At 38.4% G+C, this 23,349-nt stretch overlaps 1 protein-coding gene across 1 annotated transcript; it reads left to right on the forward strand.

Annotated features, from left to right (window-relative positions):
* Positions 1–1,482: 1,482 nt before the first annotated feature.
* On the forward strand, positions 1,483–20,664 carry plcxd3 (phosphatidylinositol-specific phospholipase C, X domain containing 3). Its single transcript, XM_008418333.2, has 6 exons — positions 1,483–1,811; positions 13,276–13,532; positions 13,810–13,983; positions 15,787–15,962; positions 16,043–16,144; positions 17,198–20,664. The coding sequence occupies exons 1-6, from the start codon at positions 1,709–1,711 to the stop codon at positions 17,358–17,360; spliced, it is 975 nt and encodes a 324-aa protein (XP_008416555.1). The 5' UTR covers positions 1,483–1,708; the 3' UTR covers positions 17,361–20,664.
* The last annotated feature ends 2,685 nt before the right edge of the window (positions 20,665–23,349 follow it).

Genomic DNA, 23,349 nt, shown 5'->3' on the forward strand with positions numbered 1-23,349 from the left:
AATGTAGCTAGCTCCTCATTGAAAAAACAAACTTACATCATGAAGACGATGTGAAGGTTCATCTTCAGAGCTGCTTGGTGATCTGGTGGAGTCAGAGCTTCTTCTGAGACAAAAAGTCTTTAGGTTTCCTAACACCTGATTTCTCTGACTTCCTCTTTCATCTTCATTTGCTTAGTTAGACTGCAAAGACATGTTGAAGATAAAATCATTGATGAACGAGTTAGAACAACCACCTCACAATATCAAAGTCTTTTTGTCTTATGGAGCTTAATTAAAACCAGGTTAAGTTTATGAATTAAAGTATAAGTCGCAACAAACAACCTCCATGAAGCTGAATGATTCCTATTGTAATAATCATACAAGTCACAATAAAATTGATAAAATAATTATTTAAGAAACCAACGTAAGTTGTATATCTTTACTGCACTGTTTATAATTAAACGAAGATAATAAATAAGCAAACTTACCACCAGCTAACAACACTTAGCAGCCTTCATCCCTCCGGACTCCTTTTGTGACACACATTTCATTTCCATCGGTTGTTGTCCCGTTGTGTTGTCGTCTAACTCGGACTAGGACGTCACCAGCTTGAATTTACCAAGATTAGTAACTATTGTCAAGGACCTCTCTACTTTTAAGGCAATATTATTCGAGTAAAAATGGCGAATTTGAACAGCGTCGAGTTTTTTCTTCTCTTTGTGGCGTTTTTTTAAATAAATGAAAGTGTGTAATACCGCCACCATCTGGTCTGGAGTGTAAACTGGAGCTAATGCCGTTGATTATAAGGTTTTACATCACACATCTGAAAATTGATTGGGTACTTTCTTAAAAATTACATCATGATTATCCTTTTTTTATTGTATGCAATTTTAATAAATGGTAATAGATTATTAAGGCACTTAAAAATTCATACATATTCATTCATATTTTGTTCACTTAAAGTGTACTTGTATTTAATAGCTATTAAAAGTGTATTTTGGTGCAATTATGTTTAAGTGGGTTTAAAGTACTAATTTCGAAATTGGTACAAGTGTATTTTTAGTATACTTCAGATATACTATAGGTAGTACACTTAATAATTAGTATACTTAAAGTGTACTTTCACAAATTTAAGTATGTTTGAAGTATACTAAAGTATACTTTTTTTTCCACCTGGGTGGACTTGTTGCTCAGGTATCAGGGTTTTTTTTGCTGGAATCCACCAAGTTCCCAAGAGTCGCCCGGTGTTCTGCAAATCGTTGATGGAGTCTGCATGACATGTGGAAGTGATGAGAACACCTGCACGCAATGATTTGGATGGATGAGCAATTTTGTTCACTGATTTGAATTGAATTCCTCAATTTACTGTTCGATATTTAGACGAATTAAGATGAAGCTGTTCTTCCTTTGACAGATGTGTTTTTATTGTTTTATGTTAGGGAAAGAGAATCCTCCACTGGGTGGTGAATTTCGCGGAAATGTAATTCGCTGGTATTACTTGTCGGTTTACTGGACAGCGTGCTTAGATCCGTTCAACCGCATTTTAACATAGTTGTTCCATCCTTCTAATGTTGAACCGGGCGTTGGACACGCTAATGTGTGTGTAAGAGAGAGGGAGCTGTGTGGAAAGAGAGGGAGAGAGAGAGAGAGGAAAAGAGAGAGAGAGCGCGTAGTCCAGGTTGGCGCAGGCACGGGTCCCGGAGAACGGAGCGTTGTGCACGGCGGCAGCATGGCCTCGTCTCACGGGAGAAGCGACCTGCGCTTCGCGGACTGGATGGCAAGTTTACCGCAGAGCATGCACACCGTCCCGCTCGCCAACATGGCTATCCCCGGTAGGTTTGTTATTATGTATTTTTATTTTCATCCGGTCCCGTTAAATCACGCGTGGATAATGGACATTTGTTTCCATCAGCGCGCGTCTGATCCTGGGCTAGTAAGATGACAAAACATTGTTTTTTTGGAGGGTGGGGGGTTTAACACCGTGGCTTTGCAAACTTCTGTGTTTCACTTTGCCTTTAATTAAAGTCCATTGGGCAGAAATGGGCATGACTTTAACTGTGCATCACTAGAACAAAGGGTGAGACCTGTTGCGCAACAGGAGATGTGCCATCTATTTGTTTCACTTCAGCTTGCCCGCGATGTACCTATAAATAGCACATGGGTGACATATCGCTTTTATTTATTTATTTTGCACCCGATGAGTATACAAGAAGCAGAATTGCTGCTCTGTTTTGTGTTTGTAGCGGGGTGGTGCCCAAGAGGGGATGGGATGAGTTCTGTCAGTGCACTCAGATGATGATGGTGCTGATGATAGGAAATGAGCCGTTAGACCTTTAACCAATCAGTGCGCAGGTCCTCTTTAACTCCATTCAAATTAAGACACTCTGGTTGTAAAGCCCAGCGCATATCTGGTCGATGGAGGGGCTTTTTTTATTTTTTTTTTTTTAGAGCCCATTAATTCGCAATTCTGCTATCTTACGATCAAGAACAGCTCTACAGATCGTTCTTTCTTTTTCTCCTTTTTTTTCCCCATCTCACTGTCGTCTTGCTGCCCTTTGGTTGAACATGAGCAATCGCTTGCTTTTTTTTAATTTTTTTTAACGGGGCTCTCATGTAGAATCATTTTTACATGCAGATGGATTAGTGCTCGGTGTCCAATGAGGCGTGGCAATTTTTTTGGAACCAGCAGTGGCCACATCTCTCAATAATACCTAAAAACCACACGCAATCATACATTTCTTCATGCATTTAACCTGTCACCAGCAAAGGACAGAGCCAGCAGTAACACGCGTGCCTTACATGCAGCTGAATCATAATTTCCCACACCAAAGTAGCGTGAGAACATGTTCCGTTTCATTTAATTAGGTGTCATTACTTCTCTGCAGCTCTGCTGCCCTTTGCCTGTCCTCCAATTGGACACGGGATTTGAAAAGGCTCACTTGAGTCTGGCTTTTTGCGTTTGTTTGCACACACTTCGCATCATGTTTGCCAAGATAATTCTCAAAAATCCTCAGGATTTTATGAGAGCTTATTTTAGCAGGAACCACGTGTTCCTTTCAGTGAGCAGTTTTTGATTTCTTTCAAGAAGCTCATCTGACATCACTGTCTTTGGTTTCTTCTTCTTGGTATAAATGAGGTTTTGTTTGAAGCATGAGCTGGAAAAATAATCTTTTGACCTTAGATTTAAATAATATCTTTGTCAGATGTGCTAATGCAGATTTCACCATACTACTGATGACACCTACTCAATTACCCACTGCTTCTACGATCCAGGTCAAAACAATTTTTCCTCCTAAGAAACTCGAAAGAACGCCTGTCTGCGTTCCAAGCATTGCACAGCAGTAAGCCTGTAAACGCCTTCTGTGTGATGTGGAAATTGTTTCTTTTGAGGTATTATGCTGCAGAAGGGATTTTTGCAGAGGAGGGAGAGAATGCTCTCCGTATGGCTTCATGGCACAGCGGATTCTCAGAGAAGCTTCTGAGTTTGACTGACACGCTGCAACAACTGTCAAATGATAGGTTGTACCTGCAAGGATCTGCTGGTGCTGTTTTACCCGACTTGTGTTATTCTAACCCTGAGAGCAGGTCTAAAGCTGCCATCGCCGTGGTGCAGGGAACATCCACCCCGTCTGAATGATTTGCTGATTAAATGGTTCATCTGCCGGTTGCTCTTCTTGTGCTTCTTGCTGGTTTGTTTTAATTTGAAATAATCAATCTTGAAATGGCACACTCAAAAGATTAAGAGGTTAATAATAGGCAAATGGAAAATCACTTCAGTCGATAATTGAGCCTGAGGTGGTGGCTGTGGCGAGGCAGCAGCTAATCTCAAAGTGACCTAGCGCTACGCACTATGCTACAGTGAGTCTCGCTTTTTATGTGAGCAGATATTGAAAGTAAACTGGATAAGATGCAAAAAAAAAGAAAGACGCGTGAAGCTTATAGTCCACACATACGCTGATGAGGCATTACATTATGACTGCCTGTTTAATAGTGAACTGGTCCTTTCATTTGCTGCCAAATCAGCACTGATCCATAAACTTAAAACCTCAATAGACCTCTGAAGGTTTGCTGTGGCATCCGGTACCTAGATCTTGGCGGCAAATTCTTATGACCTCTTAACGTTGTGAGGTGGATCCTCTGTGTTTGTTACAGATCCTTGACTGGACTGAAATCTGAGACAAGTTAGTCACCTTTAAATCCTTGTTTAAATTCTCGCTTAATTCCCAAACCTTTTGTTGCTTCAAAGCACTTTTTAAATGTATTTTGCTGAAAGAGGCCACAGTCATCAGAGGATACATTTCTTTGAAAGATTGCACATATTCTGTAATGCTTAGACAAGTCGTTTTTATCAAATTAACATTATGATGGATGGCAGAATAAAAGTTTTCTCAGGAGAATATTGCCCAAACCATCATGTTGCCTCCACCAGTTTGTCTGGTTCCCATAATGCATTCGCAGGTAGAGGAAACATACCTGGTCATCAGGTACGTCAGCATGGTTTATTTCCGATGCTGATGTACCAATCGCTGATATTTTTAGTGGTAAACTTGAATCAGCAGAGATACCCTGTTGCATCAGGACCGACATTACCATGTGTTTTAGCTGCAGTTGCTTGTCTGTTGGATTGGATCATGCAGCCATTGCTTCGTACATCCATCAACAATCCTATGGCCTTTCTTGAAACTGATGGATTCTGACCACTGCAGACCAAGAACACTCAGGTTTTGTTGCACACTCAAGTGTGGTAGAACCAAACATTTCTTTTAAGTCTGACTACTTAGGTCGCCCTCTGTTTTTGGAAATTGTTTGACTGAGGTTCACTTGACTTTTTCCTGGCTTTTGCCTCCTTTAGACAAAGATTTATTTTTGCAGTAACATTGGTTGTTCAAGGCTTCAGTATTTCATCTGACCGAGAAAAGCTGCTTGCAGTTACAGAGAAAACACTGCTGTTTTCTCTTGGATGCTCAGTATCAAATGCACTCTGTTTGAACTGTAAGTCATTCCTTTGTCTTCACACTCAGCGCCCGAGACAAGTTACATCACCAACTAGAGGCTTTTATGTTGTAAACATCTAAACAACAATAGTAACCATCAGTGTGTAATATTAATGCGTGCAAACCAGACTTATCAAATTTTGAGCCATGAAGAAAATTTAAAATAAAATAAGAAGTGTAACTTATTGACCAAACTACATGCGAGACATGACCAACCTACTGTCTCCCACTAGCAATGAGTTACAGTATTCAGAACACAAAATAATAATAATAATAATAATAATAACATGATGATTTTATGACATCTGTACATTTGATTTGATTTAATTAAGTGCTGTAAAATGTTGTCAGTTGACCCATAATAATAAAGAGATTTAATTTGTTTTATCATGTTAGACATGTGAGCTTAGTTCAGAAAGCTTAAGGGTGATGAACTATGAAAGATGTATTCTTCATTTATTTTATGTTCTCCCAAATAAAGTCTTAATATATAAATATAGGTAGGGCTGCTCAATTTATTGCAAATGCATAATTATTTCAAAATCACTATGTGCAATATTCATGTTACAAAGGACTGTTTGTATTTTTTCTTTTTGCTGTCCCTGCATGCATGGTCAGTATGAGGTGTTGCTGCAAGGTTACGGACTCGATTCAAGCGATTGTTGCCAGATCCAGAAGTAGTGACTGCAGCGAGTCAGTGATTCACTGCAATCTGTTGGGTTTCCATAGATAGAAAACTTTTTAACCAATTTGAATAGCAAATATAACTTTACTGCATTGCTTGAAAACTACGATGAATTTGGAATTTATCTACTTCATCTGTATGATCGGATTAAGGGGACTTTTTTTGCAAAGTGCATTGAGACAATGTTGGAATTGGTGCTATGTAAGTAAAGTGAGATATATTTAATTGAAATAATCTCTGAGCGAGTTTGCCTCTGTTCCAGTTCAATAATATATTGCCAAAATAAAAAGACCAAAATGGCAAAAAAGTGAAATGACCAACCATTCGTAGAAAATTAACTCTTTTGCAGCTGGCTGAATGAACAGCCGACCTACTCCTGTGACAACTACAGCTTTTGTTTTATCATTGACTTTGTTTTTTTACTCCTCACTGCAAAACTCACTCTTTTTCCTGCATTAACAACTTCCACACTGAAGTAGAGAGTAACGCTGATACTGCAACATATTGTGACGTGTAGATATTGTGCTTTCAGTTATTTGAAAAGGATTAAATTTTTCTAATTTTTACTGGCTAGTCTCTAATCAGGGTGGTTAATCATAAAATTGTGCAGTTCCAGCGATTTCTGAGTGCATTTTGTTTTGTGCTATCATTAAAAAATATTCTAAAGCGTGTAGAACAAAATGAAACATAATCATTTAGTTCTAGGTTACAGAAAAGCTTTGGGAATCATGTTGTGTAAATTCCAGAATATGGTTAGGACAGTCCATAAATAAGAGTTTATTATTTTTGTCTATGGGATTGGGTCCAACTGTTTTTAAAATAGCAGGATTTCTGCAGTGCCCAAAGACACCAGTGACTCATTTGTCACCTAGAGGAGAGTTGACTCAGTGCTGTTGTGAAACTTGATTGAAAATGGGCCAGAAAAAAAATAGAAGGATTTAGTGAGGAACAGCTTTTTCTAAGCACATCCTTAAAAAAAGCAACATGATTCTGAGATTGGAAGATTTTGAGCAGCATCTATTGAGAATAGGTGCTATATATAATGTCAGCGAGGAGCATTAATATTGACCAATAATTTATTATTTACATAATTCTGGTACTGAGCTTTTCTTAAATAATCTAAAATAAAATCCTGTGACTCATAACTTGACACAGCAGCAGCATTGGTTTTGTGTTATTTCTAATATAACATCTTTACATATCTTCGTAAGCATTCTGCTGCTTTTCTGTTTCTCTCGTCTACCACAAACACTTTAGTGTTGGTCACAGTTGCAACTTTTGTCCAACCAGTAATTATGCATGGAACCATGCCTTCTCTGGCTTATAGACATTCTATAAGCCTGGCTGTCCAGTCCTATAAATGGCTGTCCAACTTAAAGTTGTAGTTGTGGCTGATGAAAGATGGGTCACATGAAGAAAAAGAGGCTTTAAATTTCTTTTTCCCTCAAGCTACTCAGTAGGGAACTGGGTAGGCCATTTTTCAGCAGCTATTACTGGATCTGCGAGGTGAATGCCACACGCTCCCCGACTGCACATTATTCATTGAGTTGGTCAAGAATGATGTGCCAAAGATGTTATGAATTAGTTTCCCTGGAGTTTCATCACTTGCAGTGATAGAAGGAAAATATGACGCATCATAATGTGTCATATATGTGTGTGTGTGTGGGAGGGTCATGTACAGCAGGTACATGCACAGTAAGTTTTTTCAAATACAGTTTTCAGTATTTCAAAATTTTGATTTGTTGATGCCCCCAAAGGTCAAGTTGTAGGGCTTTCAATCCCTTGAGTGTGTATGACCGCCTTCCCATAATCCTAATCTTTAGTTCACTTCACAGATTCCATATCAAAAAGTGAGGACTCTGGCTTGGCCATTTTGAAATATGAATGTTATTGAAATTCAGAAGACACATGTTTCCAAAAATAGAGGAATAATTGAAAAGCTATGTATGCCGGTGGTGTGAATAACTTGGATAACAGAATGTGCCTCGAAAACAGAAATTGCATGAAATAAATAAAGGATGTCGGCTGACGAAGGAGTTGATATAGAGATCAGACTGTATACAATTGTCTAAAAGCAGTGGGATTTACATATAGAAAAGCTAAGCACACCTCAGCTGCCATGGACTGTAGATTATTGGATGAAAGTGGCATTTTGAGATGAATTCAGGATCTGCACCAGCCAAGAATGTGATTCTGCAGCTATCTCAATAAAACATGTCCAGATGTCCTCAGTATAGTTGCATACGTTGACATGTTTGACACTTTTTTCATTTCATTTATCCAAACCAGGCTGGCTGAGATTAGAATACAATATCAGACCAATAAAAAAAAGAATCTTTTATGTAGAAAATAGGCTTCATGAACAGTTGTTTTATGCCTAACTAGAGGTATTCTTTAAAAAGGTACTTTTAATCTGAAAATTGAGCCTCATCAAAACACACATTCAGATTTATTGAATATGACTAGAAATTTGTCAAAGTCAAAATTTAACATAACTAATAACCATAGTACTTGTATTTTTTTCTTACTAAGGTAATACAACATAAAACATTTCCCTTGGAGTGGTTTTATTTTATTTAATTAGAGAAATATAAGATTTCTTTCTATGTTTTTCTCTTTCTAAAACAAATTAAATAGATTAGTTTTTTATTAAAATTTCACATTTAAATAGCTTTGTGGGGTATTCAACAATTAAAATGTCATTTTTGTCATTTATTTTCTAATATCAGTACCTCATCATACTATAATATGGACACTAACTTTAAAACTGCACCAATCTACTCTGCTCTGACGTACGTTTAAAACTTTTTAGAATTTCTGAGTTTCTTAGATATTTTTCTGACAAAAACTGGAGATTTTATAATAATTCTTTTACTTCTTCATTTGCCTATAATTCAGTTCAGATCAGAAGGACCAATAAATCTACTTTTACATATTTTTGCCAGAAATGGAATCATACTACAAACACACTAGAATAGAATAGAATAGAATAGAATAGAATGCTACTGTGATAAGATGATGGAAAAGAAGCACTCATGAATGACAGTAATACTATATGGAAAATCTCAGAAGGTGAAATATAGGCAAGAGGGTTTGAGACCTGTAGGTTAAATTAATCTTTTCCGTAAAATTTTCCTGTACTGCATCCTATCACTTTCCATTTCCTTCTCACTTTCTCTTCTTCTCTCCTGTCCTGAGCATCCAAAAATAGATCTGAAAAGGATTCATGGTGAGCTGAAATGCTTTTTCTCTCTCAAAAACCCCCGGATTCGAACCAGCAGTGGTCCTTTCTGAATGCGCCGTTCTCATGCAGGGAGAATCACTCATTTAATTCCAGTCAATTTTCAAGACAACACTGCCATCATAATCATTAATAAGTCTTTTTTCAGCTTTACTTTTCTGCTTTCTGTTCTTTGGCTCTTTCCCTCATGTTCCAGTGTGGACATGACATCTTCATGTCTACACCTGACATGTGATTGCATGGCCGACTGTCGGAAGAAAATAGTTCTCACTGCTTCCACAGTCTGTTCTGCTGTTGGACTGTGACATTCATGTAGTATTTAAGACAAGACAGATATCTCGGAGTCTTTTTTTATTACATCACTTTTTATATTTAGCATTTATTGTTGAATAGAAGCCCTAAGAGGCCCTATTTACAGCCAAAGAACACAGAATTGCCATGTGATACCAAAACGGAACTATTTCAGGTACATAAAAAAACTAATTGCATCACCATGAAAATACAATTCCTTTGGTGACCAATGTGGTGGCAGGACCATGCTGTAGGTACGCAACGGGAACAGGGAAGCTGATCTGAGGTGAGGGGAAGATGGACAATAGCTAAATAGAGAGCAATACAGGAAGAAAACCAGTTGGAGGATGCAAAAAGACTTGAAACTGAGGAGGTGGTCCATCTTCCACCAAGACAGCTCTAAACATACACCCATAATTACAACACAGTTGTTTAGATCAAAACATGTTCATGTGGTGTAATAGTTCAGCCAAAGTCCAGACCACAATCCAATTTAGAATATGTGGCAAAACTTCACAAAGGCTCTTCGTCCAGCTTGATGAAGCACAAGCTTTTTCAGAGAAGAATAGGTAAAACTTATTAAAGTCTCCAGATGTGCAAAGGTGGCAGAGACAAATCCCAAAATCTTTAATTACAGTGTGACATATTTCTGTAACATTTGGACTCATAGATACACTTCTTACTATTCAGGTTTTTGTTTGTAAAAGACGTTCAAATTGTTTTAGATTTTTGCAGTTATGTCCTACTTTGTTTGGTCTGTTAAATAACTACATGTGTTAATAAGTTCAAGGTCTATGAATGCTTTTGCATAGACCTTGAACAACATACTCAGATGTCATGTACATCTGAATATATTATTCAATCACACCGTTCGATGTGTTTTGTTATTTCCCTTAGTATAACTAGAAATTATATTTTATCAGACATTTATGAATAAAGGATATAAAAAGTTGATAAGAATTCAAAGTCTGCTGATATTTCAGGATCAGTTGTTAGCAGGATTTACTGTTTTTGCTGTAATCTTTGTCATTCGAAGTTTGCAAAAAGCAACATTAAACTGAAGCAAACGGCATTAAACAGTAGTTTTTAGAAGAATTAAGTGTTACCTCTATCACTTATTTGAACACATTTATATAAATCTTTTAGGTGTGAGACATTACTCTAGATATGAGTGTAACTGAACCCCCCCAGAACTTTATTGTGCTGGATTGATTTCTCCACATTTACACATTTCACCTAAAGTAGCTGAAGATTTCCAAAATATTTGGATAAATATTTTGATCTTAATTGTTTTGACTTTTTTGGGAAGCCATTTCTCTTTGCAGTATAGCACGAGCCATATGCTTTTCGTCATACATATTTAAAGCATTTTTCTCAGCACTCCACAAACAAATCTTATTATTTTTGCCTTAGGAACTCAGATTTGAAATAAATCCCAAGAGTTGTAATCTTGCTGAAAAGTCAAGGGTCTTATAACTTTGATTTTTCATATGCTATGTATGTTTTCTTTGGTATGCGATCACAAAAATTTTCGATCGCCTGGAGTCCTCCTAAATACGTCATCATTCGAATGCATTCTTGATTTTTATACTTTATATGGCAATTCGTGTAATGCAGGTTTGCTTTTAGTCCAGAATGATCAAGTTTGGAAGCTGCAATCTCCCAGGAGATGGTTTCTATCAGCAATGTTTGATTAATCACAGTTCTTACTTTCCGTTTTAAAGAATGTGGCAGAAAAATCTTTTTTTCCCCCCAAGTGGCTGCCTACTGAGATGTGGATACACATTTTCCAAAGTCCACTACTGATTAGTTAATCAGCTCCTCTTGACAACTCCTTCCCCAGAAGCTGCAGGCTCCCAGTGCAGCTGAGCACAGAGACTCAGACAGAAAGAGACGCAAACCAAATATAGAGCTAGGAAAAAAGATGCAGAGCTGAGTCAGAATGGTGCCCTCAGAATGCTTTTAAGATTCAGTGGCAATAAATGGGTTTTTGCATGTGCTTTGTTCTGTTTTTCTTATCTTAGCGTAAATTTCTTGCAAAGCTATTTGTTATTTTCCTTTGCAAACTTCATTTTGAAAGACACAAAGGTAGATCTGATCTCCCCAGCATAAATAACTCTGTGCTATGCTGTTGCAGTTCCCCAACATTTAACTGAGGCTTTAAGGTTAAAACCGGTTCGTGCTTCTGAATATTTAAGAAAGGTTCAGCCATTCTTGTTGTCATTCTCAAAAACAAAAACTCTTTGCTTTTGCAGATTGGGGTGGGGGGTTTGGGAATCTGGAGTTTTTTTTTCTTTTGCGCAACTAAAAATCCTTCCACGGTAAATGATTATTCCGGTTAAATCAGTCGCTTTTGAGCTGATATTTTATCTTCAACTGAGCTGAGTAATATAGAAATGAAGCGTCACGAACAGAACTCCAAGTGGATTCCTTATGCGGGCCAACAGTGTGGTTACGCACCAGTAACATAGGCTCTCTCTTGTCCAGTTCCACGTTTGTGTTCTAACCTGGGAAAACTGGCTTGTCCAAGTGGTGTGACAACTTCTACATATCTCCCTCCCTTTTTCAAGTCTGTTAAAATTTGTGTTAGGCATTATAACTCAGAATTGTAGTTATTGAAACCTTTTATTTAACTAACTGAGACCCACAGTTTTTTCCTTTTTCCCTGTCATATTGTGTATGAAATTAGTTTTTGTGGTATAAGTGACCTTTATTCACTAGTAGATGGACAGCAAGAGGCTGAGAATCGAACTGGTTGAGAGCTGCAGCCTCTGTATATGGAGCTCTGCTCTTTTACTCAACCATGTAGTTCAGAATTTTGATATTTTATTGGATAAATTATGAGTCTAAGTTATTTTTCATTTTACGTGCTTTGATGCTGATTATTGTCGCATATCAGATGCTAATGATGTCATTTGCTTCCAGCCTCCATTTAATATATAAAGAAAAAAATATCACGCTGAAAAGATTTTTGAATTATCTTATGTATGTTATGTAAAGAAGCAAAACTTCCTGTGCCAAAAAGGGAGAGACAAAACCAAAACAAAACAAAATATAACAAAAAAAATAATAATCCAGCGGTGCAGCTGGTTAAGGTCACGGCGTGTTACACTGTGACCCTAACGGTGCGGCTCAGCCAGCAGTGATGCAGTTAGCTCCACCGCCCCGGGATTCAGCTGTCCACCCTGCTTATGGTCATTCTCTGAGCTGGCTGTGAAGACCTGGCTCTGGTGCGTGTAGATGGTTGAAGGTCAGTTCGGGCTGCATGTCAGCTTGTTGATGGAAGGGGTGGGTGGTCCTTCTGTGTGCCTAAAAAGCAAGAAATGGGATTTTGTGGCAGGAGTGATTGCAATGGCGAGGACAGGGCCTACTAACATGTACAATTATCACAACATATTTACCTTGTCAAGCAGGCATGGGAGGACATAGCTTCCATGTTTAATAACTGGAATTAGCTTTTTGACATGTTTTAAATAAATGCAAAGATCTCTGTTTTTCTGTATTTTCACCATCAGACAGCATGTAGCTTTCATATCTCCACTTTTAGTTTTTTTTTTTTTTTTTTGTTGAAACTAGGATGATTGAGGAAATAGAGTTTATTACTTGTTTCATGTAAACCTCTGTGAACTACCTTGTTGCTGAAATGCGCTATACAAATTAACTTGACTTAATTTATACCATCACAATGTCCTTATTTGCTTACTATTAAAACTGAACGTCAAAAATTGTTCACCTGCTTGACAGCCAAAGCAAAATAGCCCTTGTTGTACCATACTTGAGTTTAAACCAAATGATTATAAGGGCCACAGCTAATTGCAAGTGAGCCATGGAAATAGGAACAAATAAATGTTTACCAAAAAAGTTGGGAAATACAATGGATGAAAAGTATTATTGTTATCATTCACAGATTTTCTTCATGTGATTGAAGTTTTCAGAGTTCATGGTGTTATTATTCAGCTACTTGTTGCCATGGCACCCTGGTATTTTACTTTACTGACCCCTTTCTTGCCAGCTGGCTTTCACCAGAAAGAAAACCTGCAACTGACAGTGCCTTCATGCAGACTCGTGTTTGTGTCCTCCTTTAGGTTCTCACGACTCCTTCAGTTTCTACATTGATGAGGCATCCCCAGTGGGTCCCGAGCAGCCAGAGACAGTGCAGAACTTTGTGTCTGTTTTCGGTACGGTAGCCAAGAAGCTAATGAGGAAGTGGTTGGCCACGCAGACTATGAACTTCACTAGCCAGCTGGAGGCCGGGATCCGTTTCTTTGACCTACGCATCTCCACCAAGCCCCGTGACCCCGACAACGAGCTGTACTTCGCCCACGGGCTCTTCAGTGCCACGGTCAGCAGAGAAGCACACAGCTCTGATGTTTTTTTGTTTTTTTTGATGCAATGACTTTTTGGTGATACTTGTGGTTGCTAAGTGATGTTATTTCATTTCCTTGCACGTGGCAGTTTATTTAACTGTATGCTCGAGTGCAGACTGAGAGCCTAATTGTGCAAGGTACTTCAAGAGGTTCAAGTGGAAAGTCAAAGCTTTTTATGCATTTAGATTTTGGTGTCAGAATATCAGTAGACAGATTTCTTATTGGTGGTGATTTTCATGTGTCTGTTTTCAGGTCCGCGAGGGTTTAGAGCAGATCAGCAGCTTCCTATCAGCACATGCCAAAGAAGTCGTTTTCCTGGACTTCAACCACTTCTACGGTGTGCAGAACCTGCACCATGAAAAGCTGGTGGCCATGCTGAAAGAAATTTTTGGAGAAAAACTCTGCCCAGTGGTTTTTGCTCAAGAGGTATAAATACATCTACATTTCAACAATGCAGCCTCCTGTAATTTATTTCAGGGGTTTCGTAACTTTAACAACTTGTGTCCATGAGGATATAAACTTTTTGTGAGGGATCTCAGTCCTGCACTGCACAGAAGACTCCCTACGTTTTTATCAACACTTTGATGATTGTCATTTCTTTATTGATAGTTTAAAAAAAAAAAATTATGAACATTCCATTTTTAGTCAGGTTCATTTTTAAGAAGGTTTTATTTTCAGTATACTCGTAATCATTTTGCAGCCCAACTTGTACTAAAGCACTTTCTCTCCCCGTCTTTCTGGCTTATCACATGTAGAAGATACTCTAATAAACCATTGCTTTGACATCTTCTTATCTCGCAGTAACTCTCTTATCACAGTGAGCTCCAATAAAGATTTCAGTCTTGAATTCGTCATGGTGAATTGGGTGACATGCAGCTGGAATGTCAAAGACTTTTCTCTCTTCACTTCTCCATATCTTAGCCGTTGCTAGAACTGTACTCATCTGAGACCTCAGAGGTTTTTTTCTGGAATCTGCTGCAGCCATTACCCCAGTTTGGAGATCACAGCCCTAATGTGCTGCAGAGACCACCACTGAGGCCTTGACATCTCATAGCTTTTTTGTTTGCTATTTGAACCTATGGTATTTTTTTTCTGCTTCTCATATTACCTTGCTGTTACTCTTAATCATCATTTCGATCTGTGATCCTCTGCTCTGTTTTGTCCCTCACCACAAAGTCTGATCGGCTAGTCATTTCTTGTTTCTCATGCTGAAAGTCCCACAGTAGCAATGATAGTTCAGATAGCCTCCCTCTGGATCTGATACCAATACTTTTATTTTTACAAGTGGATTAAAAAGGTCACATTTCAAATCTGTTTTAAGGAATCTGTGAGTATATGTCAAAGTGAGTAAAATAGCTCAGTCCCTGTTTGAGTTGTCTTTAAATTTCGGTTTCCATTTTGGTCTCCGATGCATTGAGCTTTCTCTGTTGTAGTTTTTACAAATAGAAAGGCTTCATAAATGTCAGGTTTTGTTCACAGCATCTCCCTTCAGTGTAGAATATTACAGTTCAAGGGAACCAGTATCATTAGTTTTTATTGGAAATGATTGAAAGTAGTTATATATCTCATAAAACAAATAAAATGGCCCCTTTATGGCCAATTGCCAACTTATGTATCAAATACCAACTTTTTCTAGCTTTACCCTGACGCCATTTTTCTCAGTGCCTAAATTATAAGAAAACAGGGTGCAGTCTCTCCCAATGGGCTGGCTAATTGTGAGACTTCTCACACCAAATGGCTGAACCTCTATTTATGTATTTATTTAGATCTGTGTCTTTAAAAGGAGATGAATATTTATGCAATTATTTATTTTGTCAAATATTTTCTTATTTAAATGTCATTTTGTATAAATCAGTTTTCTCTTTGACATATTTTTTTTCTAAATTTTTTTTAAAAAGCCACATTGTTCATCATGATGGATTTGGATAAAAAGGGATTGCATTCAAGACACTGCATATATCAAAGCACTGTGCAGCCTTTCTGTCATCTTGTGCTCCTCTGATCTTGATTCTGCCAATATCGTCTTCTCTATTGCACACAAATGAAATAAAACATGCAGATTAATGTATTTTTCCAGTCAAATTAAATGAAACCGAGACCCGTGATATTCAATTTTTCAACTGTTTGAACGCTTCTTCATGCACAATTGATCTGGTTGAACTCACAGTAGAGGAGGGTTCATTTCTCATTAAATGATCTGTTATCCTGTAATTCCCTGACTATGCACAGGTGACTCTGAAGTATCTTTGGGAGAAGGAGTACCAGGTGCTTGTCTTCTACCACCACCCCATGGCCCTGGAGGTTCCCTTCCTGTGGCCTGGCCAGATGATGCCTGCTCCGTGGGCCAACACCACCGACCCAGAGAAGCTCGTTCAGTTTCTCCAGGCGTCTGTAACTGACCGCAGGTTTGCAACATTTATTTCAATAACCAGCTCTCATATGATTCTGATCAGAAGTTTACATACACACGTTCTTTCTTCTGCAGGAGGAAGGGGACGTTCTTCGTCTCCCAGGTGGTTCTAACACCAAAGGCAAGTACTGTCATGAAGGGCGTGGCCAGCGGACTGAGGGAGACGATAACGGAAAGGTATTTATTCCAGAGAGAGGCCAAAAAAAAAAAAAAAACACCCAACAAAAACATTGTTATGCTTGTTTTCAGCATAACGATAGGGCATGCAAATCATGTAGAGTTTACACCAATTAGGAAAAAGAGCAACAACCATCTGGGACCAAAATTGCTGCTACACCTCAAGCGCCAGCGGTCTCTGAGGTGGCATCATTTACCCATAACAACTCACGGTGTGAACACACAGAGATAGAAATATGTGAGCCGTTGTGGCATTAAATAACTTAATCATCATGCGTGTTGGGTTTTTACAAATGTCCCCCAGCATTTGGCCGTGGCCTCATTTGAGCTGGTTTGTTGGTTTTAAAAAAAACAAAACCATTGCTTTTGTTTCCCTTTGTTCTCTGTGTACCTCCCCCGTGTTGCAGGACTCATTTTCTAGGTTTATCCCCAGCTTTGTCTGTGTTTCACTTCATCTTAATGTCACCAGCTTGTTAAAAGCTTTGGCACCAAAACCATCAATTTTCCTGGTATGAATTATTCATTTGATAATTCCTCTATCAGCCATTCTCACCAGGCAGTCAGCTGCTTTGATGCAGACATCCTTCAAAGTTCCAAGCATTCATTTCACAGCACTCACAAATCAGTAGAGGACTCTGCAATACAAGAAAACAGTCGTGCATGAGATGGGGGGGCACGTGGAGTGAGGTATCGGCGAAGATAACGTCCTCCCCTGTTGCTCGATATTCATGAACATGTCCAACAAGAGCTCAGAGGGCACTTCTCACAGCCCGACACCAGCTGTGAGAAGGACACAGCCAGACATCACACGCTGTGTTAAAACAATCTTTTATCACAGCTCGTTTTTCCGTACACAGAACTGTGTTTTATACCTTTCTCTGACAAACAATACTGTACCATGTCAACGGTACAATACCATAAACTCCCTGGTGGGGGGGCAGAGTTAAACAATTAATACTGACAGAGAAACATATGCCTGGAGCATCTGCCCTTTTTTTCCCCTAACATGCTATCGGATGTGTGTCTTTTGTTTGTTTCTGTTCTCCTGCTCAGGGCGTTACCGGGCATGATGCAGTGGATCAGATCTCAAAGACCCGGGGAGAATGGCATCAACATTATTACAGCCGATTTTGTCGAGCTCGGTGAATTCATCAGCGCCGTCATCAGCCTCAACTATCATCACCTGAATGAAGACGAAGATGACGACGCAACCTGAGAGCCCACGTTGGGACACCAGAGAGCGCAGCTGCCACCACCAGATGACGGGTGTTCTGGGCTCTGCTCTCAATCTACACTCTTTGGCATTTATTTCAGGAGGGAAGCGATGTTGCGGCTCCTTTCTCTTTATTTAGGGCTATAGTGGACTGAGAGACCAGGGAGGATGGAGAAGAGACCAAGATTAGGCTGGTGGAAAAAATACACTGATGTTTGGTTGGAGCACCATGAGAATGAGGTTAATTTGTTTCCTATTTTTGGGATCAAGACCTTTTTTATTTCCAGATTTAGTAGTGATTTAAGTTACTCCCTCGGCTGTAAAAATATTTGCTTTTCCCTCAAATATACCGTCTTCAGGCTCGCAACTCCATCTAACACCGGTTTTCAGAGCATAATTACCTTCAGCTGATTTTACTTTTACATCCGTCTTGATATTCTAGTGATAATAACAGTTTTGCCACAGGGTGTTTTAAATAAATATGTGTAACTGAAATCGTTGGCTCGTAAATTGTAGCTAGCTCTTGTATGTCCCGTTTGAAAAATCAGTCCCAGTGCAGTCTTTTTATTTTATTTTTTTGTTATTTTTCAGACAATATGCATCCCCTTTCATGTCACTGCAGGTGTTTTTCAAACTGTCCTCCTGAAGTTTGGCTGCAGTGTGTCATAAAAATGTGGTGTTCCGGTGTGTTTATTCATTGCACTGACAAGAAAGAAATAATTTCCATATTTGTCCTCCAGCAGTAATCTCTCATTGAGGTTTTTACTCGGTAGCGATATGCACTGTAGTTGGAATTACAGCCGAGACATTTATCAGGCAGTCCTATAGGCTGCTGTGGATTGATTGATTAAATCCGTGGATTCGCTCATTTATAACCACACAGGAAGAGAGAGTCAGAGTGCAGCTTGGCTAACTGGGGAATAATATCTATGCTGTTGGTGCAGATATATTTTCTCCATCTGCATTTGACAATAATTTCCCCATTTTCATAACAAGCATCTACTTGCTCTGTTAGAAATGCACTTAGATGCACTTATTTCTAATGGTCGAAACATCCAACTGTTTGTTCTGCAACATGGTGGATTCTAAGTTGCAATAGCCAAGTGTAAATGATTATATTTTGGTACATGAGTGTACCCACAGTCTGCCTTTTTTTGCGACTAACTTGACCCTTGTATGTTTGTTTGTGCTTATTTCTGTACCGCAGCACGTATGAGTCACTGTGAGATGTTCTCCTTCATAATAACAGGTGATAACACTTCTTAGCAGTCACTTAGCAACTTAATTCAAGTCAGAAAATCATAAACATGATAGATTAAGCAGTTCAAATGTGGCCACCGTGCTTTACAATGAGTTTAATTTACTGAATTTTGTGTCACAGATTGATGGTTAGCAAAAAATGGTAGTTATGAAGCTCAGTAAAATACACTACACCTTATCAGGATTACATGCACTCACCAATAACATTCCAAACATCTACTGTATATACCTACCTATATCCCTTGACAATGACTGATGTTTTGTTCCAGCTGTAGTTTCTGCATTTCAGCTTTAATATGCTTCTCCAACAAGTATTAACTCTGTTAAAAGGATAGAGCTTGTTAAAAAAATTATGAAATCTGCAGAGCGGTGGCAGCTGACAGCTAGCCAGACGGGCCCCTCTTTTAGTTATTTTAGCAATTTAAAATGACTCGTACTGAAACAGAGGACATCCATAGGATTCAGTGCTACATTACTGTATATTAGCGATCTACTGTATTGCAAGCCAAAGTTGTGAAGTTTGTAGATGTTTTGTCTGCTGAACAACTGCAGCTGCTGGCTGCATCTGCTGCCTCAAAGTCTGAACCATGTCTTTAAGGAAGCTACTATAAAGTTCTGACAACACATCACTTAAAACTCACTAAAATCGTCTGTGACATACAGCTACAGTCGTAAAAAACTGACATCTTGATCCTGCTGACAATTTCAAGATGAGATTATGGAAGTGCTTGACTTATTTCAACTTATTTTCTCTACTTTAACATTTCTTGATAGTTTACTTAACGTATTTCAGAGTGGTTTCAGTTAACTTCAGGCAAAACAAAGCTACAGAAAACATTTTTCTAATCCTTTTGCTTTAAATATCATACAATTTAAACACTAGAGCTGTTTTCCACATACTTAATCGTCTAAGCTGACAACAGTCTGGGAATGTTTGAGACCAGCTGCATATCACATATACAAGTCAACTGAATGACTAATTGGTGCGTCATTCAGTGCGGTAAAATCTGACATAAAAAATTCTTCCCCTGTTTTAATAACTTTAAATTACACGTGCAGAGAAGGACAAATGGACACTGCAACAATCTCACGTTTACTATGAACACCAGTGAAAAGGGTAAAAAACATGCACCTTGTTGAAATCCCAGGTTGTCAAGATCAACAAATTATTATCCATAGAACACAGTGTTGCATTGTAATAACATACTTGAAGATTGATCTTAGTTTTTCAAAATTGACAGTGCAAAACTAATTTGTAATGAGTAACTTAACCACAGGTGTAATGGTTGGCTTGAGACGTCCCAACAGCTGTAACATCTCTAGGGTTTTACACAATATGCAGGAAAATAATCATATTTCTTTTCTTTTAACATGATTAAATGCCAGGGGAATGCAAACTCTTCTGGAAAAGGATGTAAGGATGTTCTGGTAAAGTTTGGTATTTAAAAAAATGTTACTCAGCTGAATTGCTGAATGTACGTTAAGAAGTCTCATCTGAGTGACAGAGTTTCAGCCTGACATGTTAGTAGTATCTGCTCCAACACTTTCACTTCTGTGTGGTTCTGAGTTATGTCAAACACTTTATATTGTGGAACGTTCTGTAACTGCAGAAAATGTGCAAATTACTAAAACGTTCTCCTATAACCGGTATCTTAACTGAGCCGGTTATAGGCTCTTTCGCTCTTCACTTTGTGCATGAATGAAAAGCTTCTAGAGTTCATCAGCTTTCTTTCCATCTACATCAATTTCTACATTATTACCCTGAAGAGCATGTGTTCATTTTAACTGTAAATGTTTCTATCCTTTAAAGTGAAAATCTAATAATTTTTACTTATTGCACTGCCAAGAACCCCACTGAAGAGAAGGTTGCAGTTTGTGTTGTAAGGACATTTGTGTCTTCCCCTGGTCCAAACTGTTGTCATTGCACTTGTTTTTGGATGTGAAAAGAGTCCTTTGCTGTTGTAAAAATCCAAACCATGTTGCTCAAATTAAAGTGACTCTGTTCTATGTGGAAAATGGCCAATCAAATAAAGCTTCTATGCCTTTGGGTGAAGTGTCATTCTGTGAGCAGTTTGCTGAGTGCTAGCTGCTCGCTTGCTTGGTTAACTCCTTGACTGAAAAGATTATTATGTTAACAAGCACGATAAGGCTGCAATTTAATTTAACGAGCAAATTGCAATTACTCAGGATCTAATGCAGACTTCCTTTCAGCTTTTTAGCAAGCATGGCAGCATTTCCCTCACTGTTGTTTGTGCAGAAAAGCATCCGAAAACTATCTTGTTTCCAGGGTGATGAGCACTGAGAAGAGGGTGGGCAGCGGCACCTAGTGTGACCTTGCTGAGGTTGTGTTTCAGCGTCAGACTTTCAGCAGCCAGGTGGCGAAGAAGGAACAATAGCTCAGTGTTGTTCTTTTTTGTGTGCATATTTTTAACAACAAATTTTTGTTCTCTACTCATCTTATTCTGACCCACTAAACTGCTTTGCAGAGCAAATCACAGACTGGAAGTTTTAGCATCTCATCACTAAATATGCAAAGCTTCCCAATGTGTTGGCATGATAAATAGCTGTTTTCACAAAATTTTCTAGATTTAATTTCTCTTTTTGTTGTTCACACAATTTTCGGTTGGTGTTCACTTTTGTTTTTTGTTGCAGGTCAATGATGTAATAAAACCGTCAGGAGAAAAAAAAAAAAAAAAACAAGCAAAATTCCTGTAACACCGCTGTCGAGGTTCTGTACAAATGGCTGCTTGCCGAAAAAAGATGAGAAAATGCAAATGATTTGTTTAAGAGCGTGTGCATGTTAAAATGTCTGTCTTTCTCTGTCACGCACACACAGCAGTGAAGAGGAGGTAGAGGTGTGGGAGGCAGAGATGGATGATGGCATTCAGACAGTTTAAAGAGGGGCAGTGGCGAGATGTGCAGCTTCATAAAAGTTTGGAGTATGTGGAGGAGGAGGAGTAATTTTTCCAGGCACTTGTGTCTCTACTTGTTAAGGTACATGTGTGCACAGGGTGACAGCTGCTCTGCCTACAATGTAGGAAAGAATTTCATTGTTTTTTGCTTACATAAACCATAACCTGCCAGACATGACCTATTTGGGTGTATTTCAATACCTCTAAAATGCTGACCACTCTAAACCCCTTCACCCTCACGGCTCTTAAGAGGATTTGGCAGGTACAGATAATGGACGGATAAACAATAGGATACAACCATGGCAGGTTACATAAATGCGCAACAACATATAGAATTAACCATAAAAAAAATTTAAAATGCCAGTCTGCTACATAAAGAGGAGAAAGAGGAGACACTGAATGTCTTCTTTCCAAAAGAGTCACATACCAGAAGAAGTCACAAGTAACAACATCTCCTCATGAAATTCCATGTAAAGTAACAGCAGAACTTTGAACTTCAAAAATTCACAATGCTGGGAAGAATAAGTAAATTGTTTGACAGAAAAATTTCACATTGTAAAATTTTAAAGTTTCGAAGTTAAAACAACAAACATTTGTGTGACATGTAAGGGAAAATGATGAACGACTTTTAAAATACTTTAACTTAATTGCTTAATTCGTAAATAGAGGGAAGGTGTGTGTAATTTAAACTCACAATAAGCTCTATAAAGGCCTTTGTGGTTGGCTGGAGAACAATAGTGAACAACGGCAGCATGAGCCAAATAACACACTGGACAGATCAGAAGTGAAGTTGTAGGGGAAATTAAAGCAAAGTTACTTTAAAAATCAATTTCCAGATCTTTCAACATCTCATAGAACATAGTATGGCGTGACTAAAAACCTGAACAAAAAACAACAAACAAACAAAAAAACAAGAGCAACAAAAAAAAACACCATCCTTATTGTGAAAAATATCAGTAGCAGCAACATTGACGCTGTGCTTTTCTTTAACAGTGACACAGAAACTGGTCTGAGTTTTTTTTGGAAAATGGATGGAGGTAAATTAAAGGCAATACTGAAAGGCAACAGGTTAGAGGATGGGGTAAATGTTCACCAGTAGCGTGACACAGAGCAGACAGCCAGAGTTACAGTGAAATGGTTTAGATTAAAACATGTTTGAGATGGCCAAATCAAAGTCCAGACCTAAATTCAAGTCCAAAGATCTAATAATGAAGGTCAGAAAAAGATGATGAGGCGGAAGACTGCAGGAGAGATGTTTTGAAAAGCCAGTCTGAAAAACACAAAATTAAATCTAAACATATATAATGAATATACTGATAATTATTAACCCAACAGAAAAAAAATTATAATCAACCCTATTTAAAATAGGGTTAGGGTAAACAGATCTTGTATAGTGAACATACAAATAAATTCATAGAGATATATTTCTGCACAAAAGCAGCTGAAATTTCCAAAAATGAGTTTGGATCCTTGGCAAGTAAAACTTCTAGGGCAGATGGCGGTCAAAGATAGCCTTCTGCATATGATAAACCCACAGAGAAAGAACTAATGGAGGGCACGCTCTGGTGGCCTCTTGTCTGAACTGTTGGAAGTGCTGTTCCAGCTGGAGGCTTTGGAAATTAGCCTGCTGTTGTACATTTGCTAAGTCATGCAGCACTTGGAGCGGGCGGGGTAAGATTAGAAATAAAGGAATAATTTTTGCAACAAATATTTCAGTAGATGCAGAGAATAGCCATGACTCTGGCTATGATTGTCTTGAATTTTCACCATGACCGGAACTTGAAATACACAAAAAGTAAAAATGACTTAAAAAAAAAAAA

Source organism: Poecilia reticulata, linkage group LG9 (assembly GCF_000633615.1).
Source record: "Poecilia reticulata strain Guanapo linkage group LG9, Guppy_female_1.0+MT, whole genome shotgun sequence".
NCBI classification, from domain to species: Eukaryota; Metazoa; Chordata; class Actinopteri; order Cyprinodontiformes; family Poeciliidae; genus Poecilia; species Poecilia reticulata.

Coding starts and splice junctions, on each gene's coding strand:
- plcxd3 (XM_008418333.2), top strand. CDS start 1,709: ATGGCCTCGTCTCACGGGAGAAGCGACCTGCGCTTCGCGGACTGGATG. Junction 13,984..15,786: donor CAGTGGTTTTTGCTCAAGAG/GTATAAATACAT, acceptor GACTATGCACAG/GTGACTCTGAAGTATCTTTG. Junction 15,963..16,042: donor GCGTCTGTAACTGACCGCAG/GTTTGCAACATT, acceptor TTTCTTCTGCAG/GAGGAAGGGGACGTTCTTCG.